The 14120-nt window shown below is 46.5% G+C and overlaps 1 protein-coding gene across 1 annotated transcript in view; it reads left to right on the top strand.

The window, feature by feature from the left end:
- Window positions 1–14120, top strand: part of ULK1 (unc-51 like autophagy activating kinase 1) — a 76266-nt gene that overhangs the window by 47472 nt on the left and 14674 nt on the right. The window contains exons 12-19 of the mRNA XM_014307181.2: window positions 331–419; window positions 2432–2597; window positions 3834–3894; window positions 4190–4279; window positions 8034–8159; window positions 11938–12089; window positions 12913–12996; window positions 13572–13825. Coding sequence (XP_014162656.1) covers window positions 331–419; window positions 2432–2597; window positions 3834–3894; window positions 4190–4279; window positions 8034–8159; window positions 11938–12089; window positions 12913–12996; window positions 13572–13825 — 1022 coding nt within the window. The remainder of the gene's footprint in view (window positions 1–330; window positions 420–2431; window positions 2598–3833; window positions 3895–4189; window positions 4280–8033; window positions 8160–11937; window positions 12090–12912; window positions 12997–13571; window positions 13826–14120) is intronic.

The raw sequence follows: 14120 nt of genomic DNA on the forward strand, positions 1-14120 counted from the left end.
TTTCCCTGCATTTGCAAAGATGTTTTGGAGGCTCTTTAGGGTAAAAAACCATCTTGCTGCTTGTGTAGGTCAGTGGTTGAGTGGGCATCTGGTCTTGATCAGGAGTTCTCAGCCCAGTGAGAGTGTGCACAGAGGAGTGGATGCATGTGAATCACATAACTGAACAGAATGCTGATTTTCTTTTGTTCTCCTTTCATTGACCATGTATGATACATGAGACACATGATGATGCATGAGATAAATCTGATGGGAAAAGATGAAGAAGACTTTTTATTATTGCTTGATCTTGGTTTAACCACTTATTTTGATTTTGTCTTTTGCTGGTTTTAGCTGCTTCCGTGCCAATGCCTTCTTACCCCAGTTCTGGCTCTGGTAGTTCCTCTAGCAGCTCATCCACTTCCCACCTGGCATCACCTCCTGTAAGTACAGCTCAGAGGCTGCACTGTGTGTGTTAATGGCTTTCCTGCTTGTGTGTTTGAAATGAGGTCTCTGCTTTAGTCACTGAACACTGTAGCTCATGCTGGGCTTGGTGCAGTGTTCTCTCCAGTTTTGATCTTTCCTGAAGGTTGGCTTACTCTGCCCAAGACATGTTTCAGTGTGCCAGTGCCTGTTGGATCAGAGGCCATTATGAAAGAAGTTGGTATGAGCAGCTCTACCTTGTCTTGGCAGAGATGGAAAGCTCCTTGGAACCCAAACCAGTTGCTAATTCAGGGTGTAGCTCTGCTTCCTTGGCTGCACATTCTGTGTGTTCTAGCAGAGTGTATCCACCTCCTTCTGACCAGCATGTCCAGGCACCACAGAGGGACATTCAGCAAAGCTGTTTGCTCACACCAGACCTGCCACAGCCCAGTGGTCTCATGAAAGATGATCTGAACTGATGGCTTTTCTCTCTGGTTGTCCAAAATGGTGAAAACTTTTCTGGAGGGCAGAATATTTAAGCAACCAGTGTAGTGGCATTCCTCCAGCTCGCTGAACTGAAAGGTTGTTTTTGAAGGCTCTTGGTGAAAGCTGCCTTTGACTTTGAGCTCAGGAATGCTGCTGGTGTGATTGGTAAGGGAAGGGAGAAGGATGGAACTTCTTCCTCCCTGGCATGACTGTTCTTTTGCTCTGTTCTCTGAGTTTCCCTGGACCAAAGTATCTTAATTTGGTATGGGAAAGACTGAGGGGCACCAGCAAAAGTTGTAGGTGAGCTGGACAGAGAAGACAGGTCTGCTCCCCTCTGAATGTTTCATGACTGTGTCCCTGAGAGCTTCCTCCCTGCAGCCTGAAGTAAAGAGTATTGGCTGAACCCTCCTGGCCATAAGACTCCAGGAATGAGCAGGTGGTGTGAAAAGCAGACTCACTCTCCTGAGCTTTCCTGGTCTGGGAAGCTTAGGGATTGTACAGAATCACTGCCAGACTGGGAGGGGGTCCCATGTTAGAGGTTTACTGCACCTCTCCTGCTCTGCTTTGGAGGTTTTGCTGATGGAGGATTGCTGGCTCAGTCTGGGAAAAATGCCACGTCTGCAGGGCAGAGTTTGCAGATTGGGTGGAAAAGAGACAACTTTGACAGCTGGAAAATTCCTTCTGCCTGTATATCCTGTGTGTGCAGAGAGAGGGAATCCCCCCTGCTGCAGCAGGAGTCTCTGCAGGGTGAACAAAGTCATAATGAGGCCCAAGTGAAAGCTGCTTCGAGTCTTTCTCAGCCTGGAAATGCATCAGGATAAAGATTGTGATCTGCTCCGTGGGCAGTTCAGCTGCTTAAAGCTTTCTTAAACCATCCAGCCTCCTCCATCTGTCTGCAGTGGTAGGGGATTGTGGGGCTGTTCATCATTTAGCTGAAGGAAGCAGGAAAATGGGACTTTTTAGGGACTGTCCTGCCTCTGACAGCTGTGAGCTGTTTATCTGCTGGAAGTTGAATCTCTTTTGGGCCTTTCTTTAGCTCCTTAGCAGCAATACAGCAAAACAGGGTGGTCTTGGAAGTTCAGGAACACTTATCTCCATGTTACCAAGTGCTGCAAAAGCACAAATAGAGACCAGATGGTTCTGTGTTTAAGAACAAAACAGAAAAAGCATAACCCTAAAGAACAACCAGAAGTATCTCTGAAAGCTCCTCTGGTGTTCCCAGCCACACTAAAGTGAGTTGGTAGAAAATGTGTGATTGAGCCAGAAAACCTCAGCAGAGGGATGCAATACCTTGAGTGAATTTTTCTTATCTGTGGAGCATCAGACACACTGGAAGTATGTTTTGTGTAACAAAAGATGCACTGTTCTGACAGGGACATAAAAGGCTGTTCCTTTTCAGCAATCTGAACAGCTGCTTCTGGCAAACCATCAGCCCTGGTTTATCAGCAAAATGTTGTTTGTAGCCTCGTACAGCTCAGTTTAAGGTATGGAGCAGAATGATGAAGTAGCTGTGCTGAAGGCAGTGTTTGTTTTCTCCCTGAATTAGCAGTCCCTTGGAGAGATGCAGCAGCAGCTGCAGGAGAAGGCACTGGCATCTCCCACCCAGGACTCGCCCGGGTTCCTGCACGGATCCAAGGACTCTGCAGGAAGCAGCAGCAAGAATTCCTCCTGTGACACAGATGACTTTGTCATGGTCCCTGCACAGTTCTCAAGTAAGGTGGTTTCTGAAAATGCAGATGTTCTGAGCAGAGTGGGATGTGGATGTTAAGGATAGATATTGAAAAGTTGAAAGTGTGGTTAAACTTGTGTGTTTGGACTGAATAGTAGGAGTGGTTTTGTTTTCAAGCTGGCAGAGAGATCTGGCTCACTGGCTAGTTTCATAGGATGTTTTGTAATTACCTTTAACGACAGGATTTGAGAGTAAAGATTACTTGAGGACCTCAATAAGAGATTGAACCTGGAAATCCAACTGGAAAAGAAGATAAATAGACTCACAGGGAAAAGTCTCTCTCACAGAAGCTTTTACCTTGTTATCCTGTCTTCAGTTTCACTCAGCATCACAGTCCAAGACAGGATTTCAGCCAGCAAGCTGGATTTTACAAAAATCCCTGAGAAATACTAAAATATGTTGTTTTTTCTTCATGTGCTCTAAATTTCATTTTATGACCTTTATGTGTTTATACTTCGGTAGGACTTGCTTGCAAATACAGATGTACATAGAACCAGGCCACAGTTCAGCCACATGCCCAAGTATGTCCCTGCACACATCCTTACTTAACCAGCAGAAGGACATTGTTCAGCCTTGCCCACGTGTGTGATGCTTTGCTGAGTTGGAACTTGGTGATAAACGCTGAGATTCCTCCTTTCACAGTTGCACCACTTGTATTAAAACAGGAATTTGGAGGGGTAGAGTTATCTCTGGAAGATCTCTGCAATACTTAGGATAAGGAGAAGCTTGTGTTTTCCCTGGAATCAGTGATGGGACCAGTACACACTTGCCTGGTGCTGGTCATGTTCCCAGTTCAGATGTTTGTTGTGTATCCAGCTGCCAGCTCATCTGGCTGCCCTGGATTTTTGCCAGGGAGGACAGGGATGTTTCAAAGCACCATGAGAATCTTGTACCACTTTTACACAGCAGCCAGTGACTTGCACCAAATGGACATGGACCTGTTGCCTCAAATGATAGTCAGGATTGTCAAGCCCCCTTCCAAGAGGACTTGCTTTCAGCCTAAATTTTCCAAAACTTTAGGGTGCAAGGATTAGCAGCATCCACCATGAACTTCAGCTTCAGCCCACGTGTGGTTTGCAAAACACTGACTTCAGGAACAACTCAGCAGGGCTTGGAGGAGCAGGAAATTCTACACAAAATCTCAATTGCTATGAATGTATAAAGGTTTTTAAGAAAATTATCTTTAATTAATCTCTTTCTGCACTTCCTTGTTCCTCAGGTGATTTAGCTGCTGAGGCTGCAGGAGGGAAACCAATCCAGGACAGTCTGATGTACAGTGGGTAAGATTACCAAGACACCTGAAACTGTCCAGCCATGGAGCCTGCTGGTGTTTGGGACTGTGGGGTTCTGCTGGATGGGAGGGAAGATCTTCCTGAGTTATCAGCCTTTTTTTCAGGGATGTCTGTCACCTGCCTGGTTCTGACCATTTTCAGTTGTGGTGGGAGCAGGATGACAGTGCCCAGAGCTCCCACTGACGAGGTGCTGGGCAGACACAGCTCTGTTGCTGTGCTTTGTAGGAGGGAAACAGGGCTGGTTCCCAGGCTCTGCCAGCTGAGTTCTTTCTGTTTTCCTCAGGAGTTCCCTGGTGACTTCAGCAGGCTTGGAAAGCCAGGGGAGGACACCATCTCCATCACCCCCTTACAGCAGTTCTCCAAGCCCATCTGGGTAAGAAAAACTGTTTGGTGGTGTCTGTGTAACACTGAATAATCCAACTCCCATTGACTTCCAGGGGGATTTTACTGCTGTTGGTGTGCTGGGCAAGATCCACATCTCTCCTCTTAATTAATGGGTAACAAGAAACACCCAGGAGAAACTCTCCAGCCTTGGACACTGATCAGTCCCACCTACTGAGCCTGTCTCCCTCTTCTGGCTCTCAGGAGGGGCTAGGAGGGAACACAGGAGAGCTGGAATTAACTGTGTTCCCTGAGAGGCAGGGATTGTTCTCAGAAGGTAAATGTACTCTGCTGGCACGTTCCCCCAGTGCCCAGCCCTCAGAGGTGGGGAGAATTCCAGCTAAAGACCCTTGTTTCTAATTCTAATTTACTGGACAAGTGTGGGGGGGTGTTGAAGGATAGATGAGGACCTGCTTAGTTGTTTGTGGTTTGTTGAAAAGCTCTTTGTGCTGTGGCTCTAGAAAGTAATGCTGATACTGGACCTTGTTTACTAATGGGGGATGCAGGAGTAGGAGGAGCATGTGCAAACAGGCATGGTGATGAGTTTCATTCCAACTAAACCAGTTGCTCTAAACTCAGTTTTGGCCTTTAGAAGTGTTGTAAGTGACAGCTGCCCACACATAACAGTACCAGCTGCCCAGTTTGACCAGACACTTTTGTGTTCCCAAGGTGTTAATGGTCTTTGGAAGGTGATCCCCTTGACTCTGGGCCCTGAAGCTTCAGGGTATGTGCTTAGCTTGCAGGGAACTGCTCGTGTTGCTTCCCATCTTGTTCTTGCCTGCTGGGGAAGCAGGACAGCTTTCATCTTCCGTCAATATGGCACCTGTCGGGGGAGGATGGTTTAAGGGGATTTCACACTGGGAGATGGATGACCCTAAAATCTTTTTTAAGAAGAAAATATAGTCCCAGGCTATGTGTTGAACACATTTGTCATGAACAGAGCCCAGAAAATGACAAAACATAGCCTCAAAGCATACAAATTTAACAGAGAATAATATAGCTCAGAGCCTGGCTGACGTGATCAGATTAATTGGCAAGCGTGTACCACAGTGTGGAGTTTAATTGCATGAGGCTTCTTATGCCATGGCCTGCTAAGCTTTTTAACAGCTTATTCCTTAACTGATTCCTTTGCATTCTGGAGATCAGTCTCTGTTAAAGGATTTGGCCTTGCTTCTGGGCAGCAGTGAGGAGAAATTCAGGGAAGTTGACCACAAATGCTGCCCACTTCTCACTGTTCACCAAACTGACCTCATCGTTTTCTAGTGGATCCCAGGGTGCCAGTCAATGCCAGAAGCTTTGATCTAAACATGTTTCCACTCTCACTGTCTTTCCAACTCCTTCCCAGCAGTTTCTGTGGAGCAGATGCCAAACCCTCTAGTGCTACTTCCCACTTTTCTGTCTGCCTTGAAGTAACACTGGAAAGCTCCTTTCTGTGCTGTTTGGGATGGGGGTAAGACATCAGTAATGAAAGATTGGAGCAGTCACTCTGAGTCCAGAGGACAAAGCTTGCTCTTTGTTCTGTCCCCTGGAAGTGCCCAGAGCTGGTGCCACCCACCTGTGCCACCCTCACTGGGTTTCAGTGCCCTTCCTTGTAGATGGCACCAGACCTGTTGGTTCAGCACTTGGCTCCACTGGTGCAGAGCACTCCTGGTTTTCCCTCTGCCTGCTCACTTGGAAGCAGCATTCTCCCTTCCCTGTGTGGCTCCAGGCTAGCAGGCAGGGCTGGCTGCAGTCCATCTGGGGCAGAAAGCAAGGGCTGTTTCAGAGTGGCCAGCAGTGGGTTTTCCACAGGATGTCATGGTACACTGACAACTCTCCTTGCTCTTAATTAAGAGATTAAGAACTGGGCAGAATAAAAACATGCCAATAGCTGATCCTTTTTTTTTAATTCTTTTTTTTAAACACTTGAAGATGCTTAGTAAGTCTAATGAAAGGTAATTCCTTGGATGTACCCCACAGCACTAGATTTAATACTGTTCTCAAAGAGCTTTTAATTACTGCCAAGTTGTTAAACTCCCTGTCCCAGCTTTATCTCTTGGACTTTGCAGGTTTATGGTCAATTGCAGTCTTTAGGGCTTGAGGCCATTTAGCAGGTTTAGTGTGTGTCACCTCATTTGGATAATTTCCTTTGCAGCTTGCACCACGTGAAGGAAATAAGGACTTGATATAACTCTTGGGGAGAGGGAGAATCCTTTTACCCAAGAATTTATTTTTTGATAAAGAATTTTGACCAGATAGAAAAGATAGCATTTGAAATGTGTGTTCAAAGTGAGCACAAGGTTTCACATGAACCTTCAGATTTCTTGCTAAAGCTTTGTTTTGTTTATGTCTGTCAGAATACCATGTTTTATACTCATGGAAGACAGATACATCAAAGCCTCACCTTTTTGCTGAGCTACTAGAAACCTTGAATGGCTTTTTTTGTGTGTGTCAGTGAAGAATCAAGGCATCCATGCTGCCTTTTGGAGACAAATAGGAAATTAAGAATCTCTTTTCTTGGTGGAAGAAATAAGTGCACACAAGGAAGAATATATGAAACTTTAGAAAGTTGAGAGAGGAATGAAAAGATCAGAATCATTTGATCATTCAGCCTTGATGAAAGATCTCTTCCAGTTATTTGGCTCTCCTGTGATGGAGAAGTGTCTTCACATGCACTCTGTGGAGATCTGCAGAAACTCTTCTTTCTTCTCCTGAATACATATGTGTTCTTTCTGAAACAAGTATATCCCTTCATGTCATGTAAAATATTTCCATTCCAAGTGCTAGACCCCAAGGAGTGATGCTTCCATCTTGTCAGGGGCAGACCCAGGTGTGTTCCTTGCTTGACAATGAGGGAGACTGCAGAAGCCTTCATTACCAATAAGATCTTCCTGTAATTGTTCAACATCCCTGCAATTGGTGTTGGCAGTTGTAAATAGCTTTGCCATGGCAATTAATCCTGGAATTCTGGAGCCTTTAGGAAAAGACTTTAGGCAGCTACTTAGTTAAATGTGGTATTTGCATGGGTTTTGTACAGCATGGTTTGTCTGTAGCCTGGTGGACAGGCCAAGAGTAACCTGAGGGAACAGGGATCAGACATGAGCCAATTAATCTGCTTGGATGGAAGGAGCCTGAAATTTGCAGAATGGACTTGTCCCATTTTGTGTGTGTGGTATTCTATCTTGTCCTTGATGGCTATAGAGAGATACCAGCTCCTGTCCCTCAGATTTGCCTTCTCCACCCTGTAGCTAACTTGCCAATATTCTGATCTACAGCACTGCATTCCCTTCGTGGTGTGAGGCTTCCACGGGGGTGCCGTGGCTGCAGCAGTGCCTGTGCATGAGTCACTCACAAGCAGCCCTTGTCAGCAAAGTCTGTGCTGGTGTCCTTTGTGAGCCAGGGATGTTTAGCCCCTGCTCAGCTCTGTCTGCTTGGCTGTGGATCTGAGCTCTTGGAAACTGGGCCAGCCATGGCCTGAAATAGCAGGGCTCTGGTTTTCCTGGAGGGAGTGGTGTGCTTGGGTGAGGTTTGAACATCAGGCTGTGGGTGGGAATGGTGCTGGAGGAAAGCTGCCTGTTTTCAGGAGATGTGTGGTGCCATTTCCCTTTGATATGACATTGAACCACCTCCTGCTGCAAACCCACAGCCCCAGAGCAGCCAGAGGACGCTCCCCACGTGCAGTTGCTTCATGAAGATAAAATCTCCAATTAGCTGGTGGAAGGCCCAGCCCTTACAGGAGGTTGTCTCTGTGTGTCTCCTTCCCACAGGCGGCCAGGGCAGTTTTCCAGCAGCAAGTACGGCCACTCTGTGCCCATCCCAGTCCCCACACAGATCCACAACTACCGGCGGATCGAGCAGAACCTGCAGTCTCCCAATCCTTACTCGTCTCCCCGGTAAGTGCTGGGGTTGGGACCAGGGGCTCTGGAAACAAACTGCTTTACACTGTGCTTTCTGTACCTCTGTAAATATCCCCGTGTGTTGGGCTCTCCCCCTCACAGAGTCACAGAATAATGAGGTTGGAAGAGACCTCCTAGATCATCGAGTCCAAGCTGTGCCCCGACACCTCAACTGTAGCACCAAGTGCCATGTCCAGTCTTTTTTTAAACCCATCTAGAGATGGTGATTCTACCCTTCCCTGGGAAGAGCATTCCAGTACTTTATTATTCTTTCAGTGAAAAATTTCTTCCTAATATCCAACCTGTGCCTTCCCTGAGGTGGCTTGAGACTGTGTCCTCTGGTTCTGTCAGAGGCTGACCCCCGCCTGTCTGCAGCCTCCCTTCAGGAAGGTGTAGAGAGCAATAAGGTCACCTCTAAGCCTCCTCTTCTCCAGGCTAACAGCCCCAGCTCCTTCAAAAGTCCCTCACTGTAGGGGTGTGTTTTGGGGTGGTTTTGGGGTGTTTTTTGTGGTGGTGTTGAGATTTATTTGTTAGCACTGTCAATTTTGCCTGTGTGCTTTTATGTGAGAAAGCTCCTGTCAGCTCAAAGTGAAGGCTGAGCCACTTTGAGTCTGACAGCTTTTCCCATGCCAGCTATGGATTGGGCGTCCAAGTGTCCAGGCAGAGAGACCCATCCATCTGGCAGATGCCTTTATAAAAGGAAGATTTGAGATAAACAACTAAAATGGATGGGGCTACAGAACCTACCTGACTTTACCTTAATTGGTTCCTGTAGCCAGTCATGCCATAGATGATGTGTTGTGCACGAGTTGCATTTTAATGTGGTTATGCAGCCAGGACTGAGTAAATCATGAGCAATTTAAGCCCTTGAGGCAGAGCATGTTTTCTGAAGGCTGTCAGGAAGACCCTGACGCCAAGTCTGCAGCAGACAGCTGACCTGAGTGCAGAGGTCATGCCTGGTACATCCAAGACATGCAGGGCTTTTATCTCTTCTCACATGTGATTGTTGGCTGGCAGCAGCAGCTCAGGTCATGGACTGATGGGAAGGAGACCAACACAGGATCTTAAGGAGCTTGTGCAACAAGGGCACTCAAATAGAAGTGTCTAGGAGGTGTCACGTCCTTTCTAGGATGAGTTGTGTTGGTGTCTGGATTAGTTAAAGTTTAGATTTTGAAAGTAGGGTAATACCTACATCAGCCTAAATTTGGGCTTCAGCCAGTCTAATTCAGGATGAGGCTTATTTGAAGTGGACCCAGAAGCAGAGACACGAAATGCTGATACTGATCAAGGATAGGGATTAGCACAAGGCTTGGTCTGTGCCACTGTAACTTTAATACTGCTTTATGTTAACTTTTTTAAGTGTGTGGCAGGTTTTGTGGTGAACTCTGTCCTGTTTCCTACATGCCTTATGTTTTTGACAGGAAAACTTGTGGATGCTGTTGGTTTTGGACCTCACAAGAATCCTGATTATCCCTGTGAGGTATCAAGAGAGAGCTCTGGAGAAGGTGCTGTGCCAACCCAGAGCTGCTGAGCTGAGGCTCACAGCCCACAGCTACAGCCAGGGAGCAAACTGCCATGTTCTGCTCCTTTTAGTCACCTCTGTGTAATGCTGAGAGTGGCATGTCCCTGCACAGGAACTCGAGGAATGGGCCCCATCAGGGTGACTCACAGGCTGCTTTTAGCATCTTCTCAGCATCTCTGGCGTCATGTTTTTCTGCCCCAGGAAGCCATACTTATCTCTGGCCATCACTTCCTCTAATCAGCAGGTTCAGGAGCCACCCTTCAGGAATGGCAGGAGAAAACTCCACCAGGCATTTTGTGATTCCACTTTTCCATCAGGTGCATCAAACAGGCCATTGGTGCTGAGTGCTGAGTCGTGTTTGCTGAGTTGTTTGATTGCAAACCTTGACGTGCACTCTGGTGGCTGAGAAATGTCCCCCTGTCACCTGGCTGGCTGCTGTGTGACTGCTGTGGTTGTGGACAAATGGGTGGCTTGCTGAGGTGCTGGTTAGGTGTGTGTGCCTCTGGCCACATCACCTGTCCTGCTCCTCTGCTGGCTTGCCTGGGTCTCACAGGGTGGCATTTGACATTCCACATCTTCCAGCAGCAGCAGTCACCTGGTGGTTTTCTTCTGCAAGTTCCTGATAGATAAAATAATTCAGCCTTCTGCATGGCTCATGCTCTGGAGAATTAAAAACATGGCAGGGCAATACTTTCTGCCACTGAATATCCAGGTATCTTCTCACCTTTCTCTTTGGAAATTCATTTTGCTTCAGGGCCAGGCACTTGATGAACATTAGCCTCTGAATCTGGAGCAACCTGAAGAGAAGTGATTTTTAGGTTAAAATTTTCAAGTATTTCCTTTTTTCCGAGCATGTGATTATAGCATGGATTTACTTGGGTGCAGAATGTGGTAACACATTGAATAGGGACAGGGGGCTTGGCAGATCAACTACTCAACTACTGAAATAGATTTATTTTTTAAAATGTATTTATTTTCTGAAATGTGGCATAAAGTGAAATATACACCTAGAAGTGTTGTTGAGTAGATTTACTGACAGTTCATCAGGATGATTCTGCCAGTCCTGGCACTGCTGAAACCCACATCTTTTGTTCCTTCTGTTCAGATACATGAGGGCAGTTAAATGCAGCATCCCTGGCAGAGGAGGAAGGATACCTTAGTGACAGCATCTTTCAGTGGCTCAAGCAAGGAGGTTTTTTTTTTTCAACAGTCGTTGATTCCTGTCCAGAAAACCACCTACTGGTTGAGACTAATGTTCTTGTAACAAGAGAAAAAGTGTTTTAAAATTGAGAATAGAATGAAGGGCTTGGTGAAAAGACTGTTCTCATATAGAGGAGTGTAATGGGAATCTTGGTGAAGGAGCCTGCAGAGGCAGAATGTCATTGCAGTTTAGGTTGTGTGTTCTTAATGATGGTGAAAAGATTAACATATTGAGAAATAATTGATATGCAGTAATCCTGTCTCTCTCCAGACTGATGGTGTGGATGTACTCACTTTCCCACTAGTTTCCTCTTCTGTTTCATTTTAGCACTGGCTAATACTCAAGGTTCCTGCATGTGTGGGCTTTACAAATTAATTTTAACTCCCTAAGTTGGGCCTTTACAAGGAGTTGAAGGTGTTTAGACAGGCAGTTCTGACTGTCCAGCCCAAAACCCCAAATTCCTCTGGGTAGCTGTGAAGTGTTTCAGATCTGACAGCCACACACTGTTGTGTTTTGCTCTGTAGCTCCTGATTTGAGTCCAAGCTCTGCTGCAGAGCAGTGCCTTGGCACACTTCACCTCAGCATTGAGCACAGAGCTTTCTGCCTAAAGGCTGCTCTGGCTGAAGGGCAAGTGGCTCAGCACAGGAGGCACTTGAATAAAGCCCTCTCAGGACATTCTGGAGACATAATAAACATGTTAATAAACATCTATAATAAACATCTTGGACATGGCAAGATAGGAAACTGTCTTGTACAAGATTGATGTAGATACTGCAAGCATCTGAAATGTCTCTGAAAAATGTCTGTCCTGTTTACAGCTAAGCTAACCTCAATTGTTCTTTTAATTTATTTGAATTGAAACTCTTTTGAACAAGGATTATCATCTTAATCTGTTTTGGTGTAGTCCTAGAACAGTGGGATTTTGATCCAGGATAAACAGTCATGAAGCTCTGCTTTTGTAGGGGTAACTGTGTGTATTGTGTGATGCTGTTCTCCTTCCTCTTCTGCCTGGCCTCTGGAGTGACCCATGTGCTGCTCTTGTTTCCTCTAAGGTCTGGTACGGTCCGGAGGTCCAGCAGTACAAGTCCTCTTGGTTTTCCCAAAACTGGTGCTTCCCCTCCTTATCCTGGAGAGCATGGATCCATGCCCAGCACTAAAAAGCTCTCCTTTGGTGGTGCCAAGCCGTTTATGCCATCACCACAAGGTAAGATGGCAGCTGGCATGTTGCTGTCCTAATAAAATCGTTTTTGCCTCTTTCCTGTAAAGAGGGAGGTTTTAACCACCTGTAGCTGCCAGGTAGTGGAGAGTTCAGATTGTTGTGTTCCCCTGTGGTTCTTCTCCACAGATGATTTGACAAGTGTTTTGACCTCAGTAAAATGGAGAGAAAAATACCTGTTAGCCCCAGGAGAGGCAAGCTTTGCTTTGGTGCCTGCATCAAACATTTTGCTGCCCTCAGAAGAGGGCATCTGTAAGTGCAAAGTATCTTTTTACTGGCTCGGGTTGGGGTGAGAACAAATGTCAGCCAATTACTGTCAAAGCAAACTTCTGACCAGCTTTGAAAGGGCTTGAACTTCCAGACTGAAAAGTTTTGGCTGAATATCTGTTAGCCTGATCTAGATGCTAATAAGCAATTCGAGTGGAAAGGGACAAGAGAAACCCCCATGTGCAATGGTTGCAATTTTCTGTTTTCTGTAAAAGAACAGGATGATATAATGAGCTGTTCTATATCCCTGGTGTCTGATCCTCTATTTATTAGTCTCTACTTATGGAGAAATACAGAATATTCATATTCTATTCCTCTGAACTAATATCACTGCAAAGTCAGACTAAAACTTACTAAACTAATACCAGGCAGAGTTTTTTTACCTCCTTTTACAGGAGTTGATGATCTTTTCACCACACAGCTAGGGCTGAGAAGATGGAAGAGATAACTGGCATCTTTCTATAAACAGGTGGTGCATAGAGCTGTTTTTGCCTATAAAAACTTAATACTGAATTAACTTCTTTTTTATTTAATTCCCTCACAGTTGGAACAATCCCAGAGCAGCCCAGCCAGACTGTTATCCCATCTTCTCTTGGAGCAGAAGTGAGAAGCCGAGTTCCTGCTGCCGGTGCGTCGGTCCTTGCCTTCCTTCCTTATTCCCATGGATAAAGCCAGAACTGTAGTCTCAGGGTATTCTAGGTTGGGTTGGTTGCTTCAGCAGCTTCTCTGGATGTTTGGGCAGCCAGGATCTCTGTGTGCTGGTGGGAGTTGGGGTTGTTCTATTCACGTCCTGTCAGCCAGCATCTTCCAGTGCTGACAGACCCAGTGTTGCAAAAACTCAAATTTGGGACTTGGAAGCCAATGGATTGAGTGAAGGAAAAGCATCTCAAAACCTCTGACACCTCCTCTGCCAAGAGGCCTGCTTGTTGTGTAGTTTCCTTGCTGCTCTGACAGTCAGAGTTTGTGTCTCTGAATGGGCAGCAATGAAAGAAAGAAGCTGCACTTTTATTTCCCTGTTGTTCATATCTCATCCTCTCACAGATTCAAAAATGACCAGGCCTGGCAGTGCTGTGGCTCTGCTAAGTACCATGCTTAGCTCTAGAAGGTTTTGATCTGCAGCTGTTTGAGCTGTAGATCCTGGGACCAGGCTGTGTCTGTGTTAGGACCAGGCAGTGATGTGGTTTGTCACTGTGTGCCCTCCAGGTTCCTTGGCACCCGAACAGTCTCCTCGAGGGATGGGCTCCCGGCTCCACAGTGCTCCCAACCTGTCGGATTTGCATTCCTGGATAACCAAGCAGCACTCTGACCCTCTTGTTGCTCACTTTGGTCACACCCCAGTCAGCCAGCCTCTGCAGATCCATGGCTTGCAGCACTGCCGGCAGCTCCGATCCTCGCCCAAGCTCTCCGAGTTCATGCAGAGAAGCCCTTTGCCAACAATCATGGGCTCCCCTACAAAGGTGTGCCCAGGAGTCTGCTTCTGAGCCTCTCACAGCTTGATCTTCTGGGTGATCTGGGGATGAGCTGCTGCAGGAGCAGATAACTCTGACCTGGATTTATCAGCACTTGAGAGGGCTGTGCAGTGATCTGTGTGAAATGGGGTGGTGTCCTACTTCCCTTGGCCAGCAGCACTCAGCAGCTCAGCAGAGCCTGGGCTTGGAGCAGGCAGGGGAAGGAGCTGCCCCAATGGCCAGAGTGACTGACTGGTGGGGACACAGTGACCCAGCTGTGACACAAGTGTGTGTCCAGCAGGAA

This window comes from Geospiza fortis, unplaced genomic scaffold (genome assembly GCF_000277835.1).
Source record: "Geospiza fortis unplaced genomic scaffold, GeoFor_1.0 scaffold408, whole genome shotgun sequence".
Classification (NCBI taxonomy): domain Eukaryota; kingdom Metazoa; phylum Chordata; class Aves; order Passeriformes; family Thraupidae; genus Geospiza; species Geospiza fortis.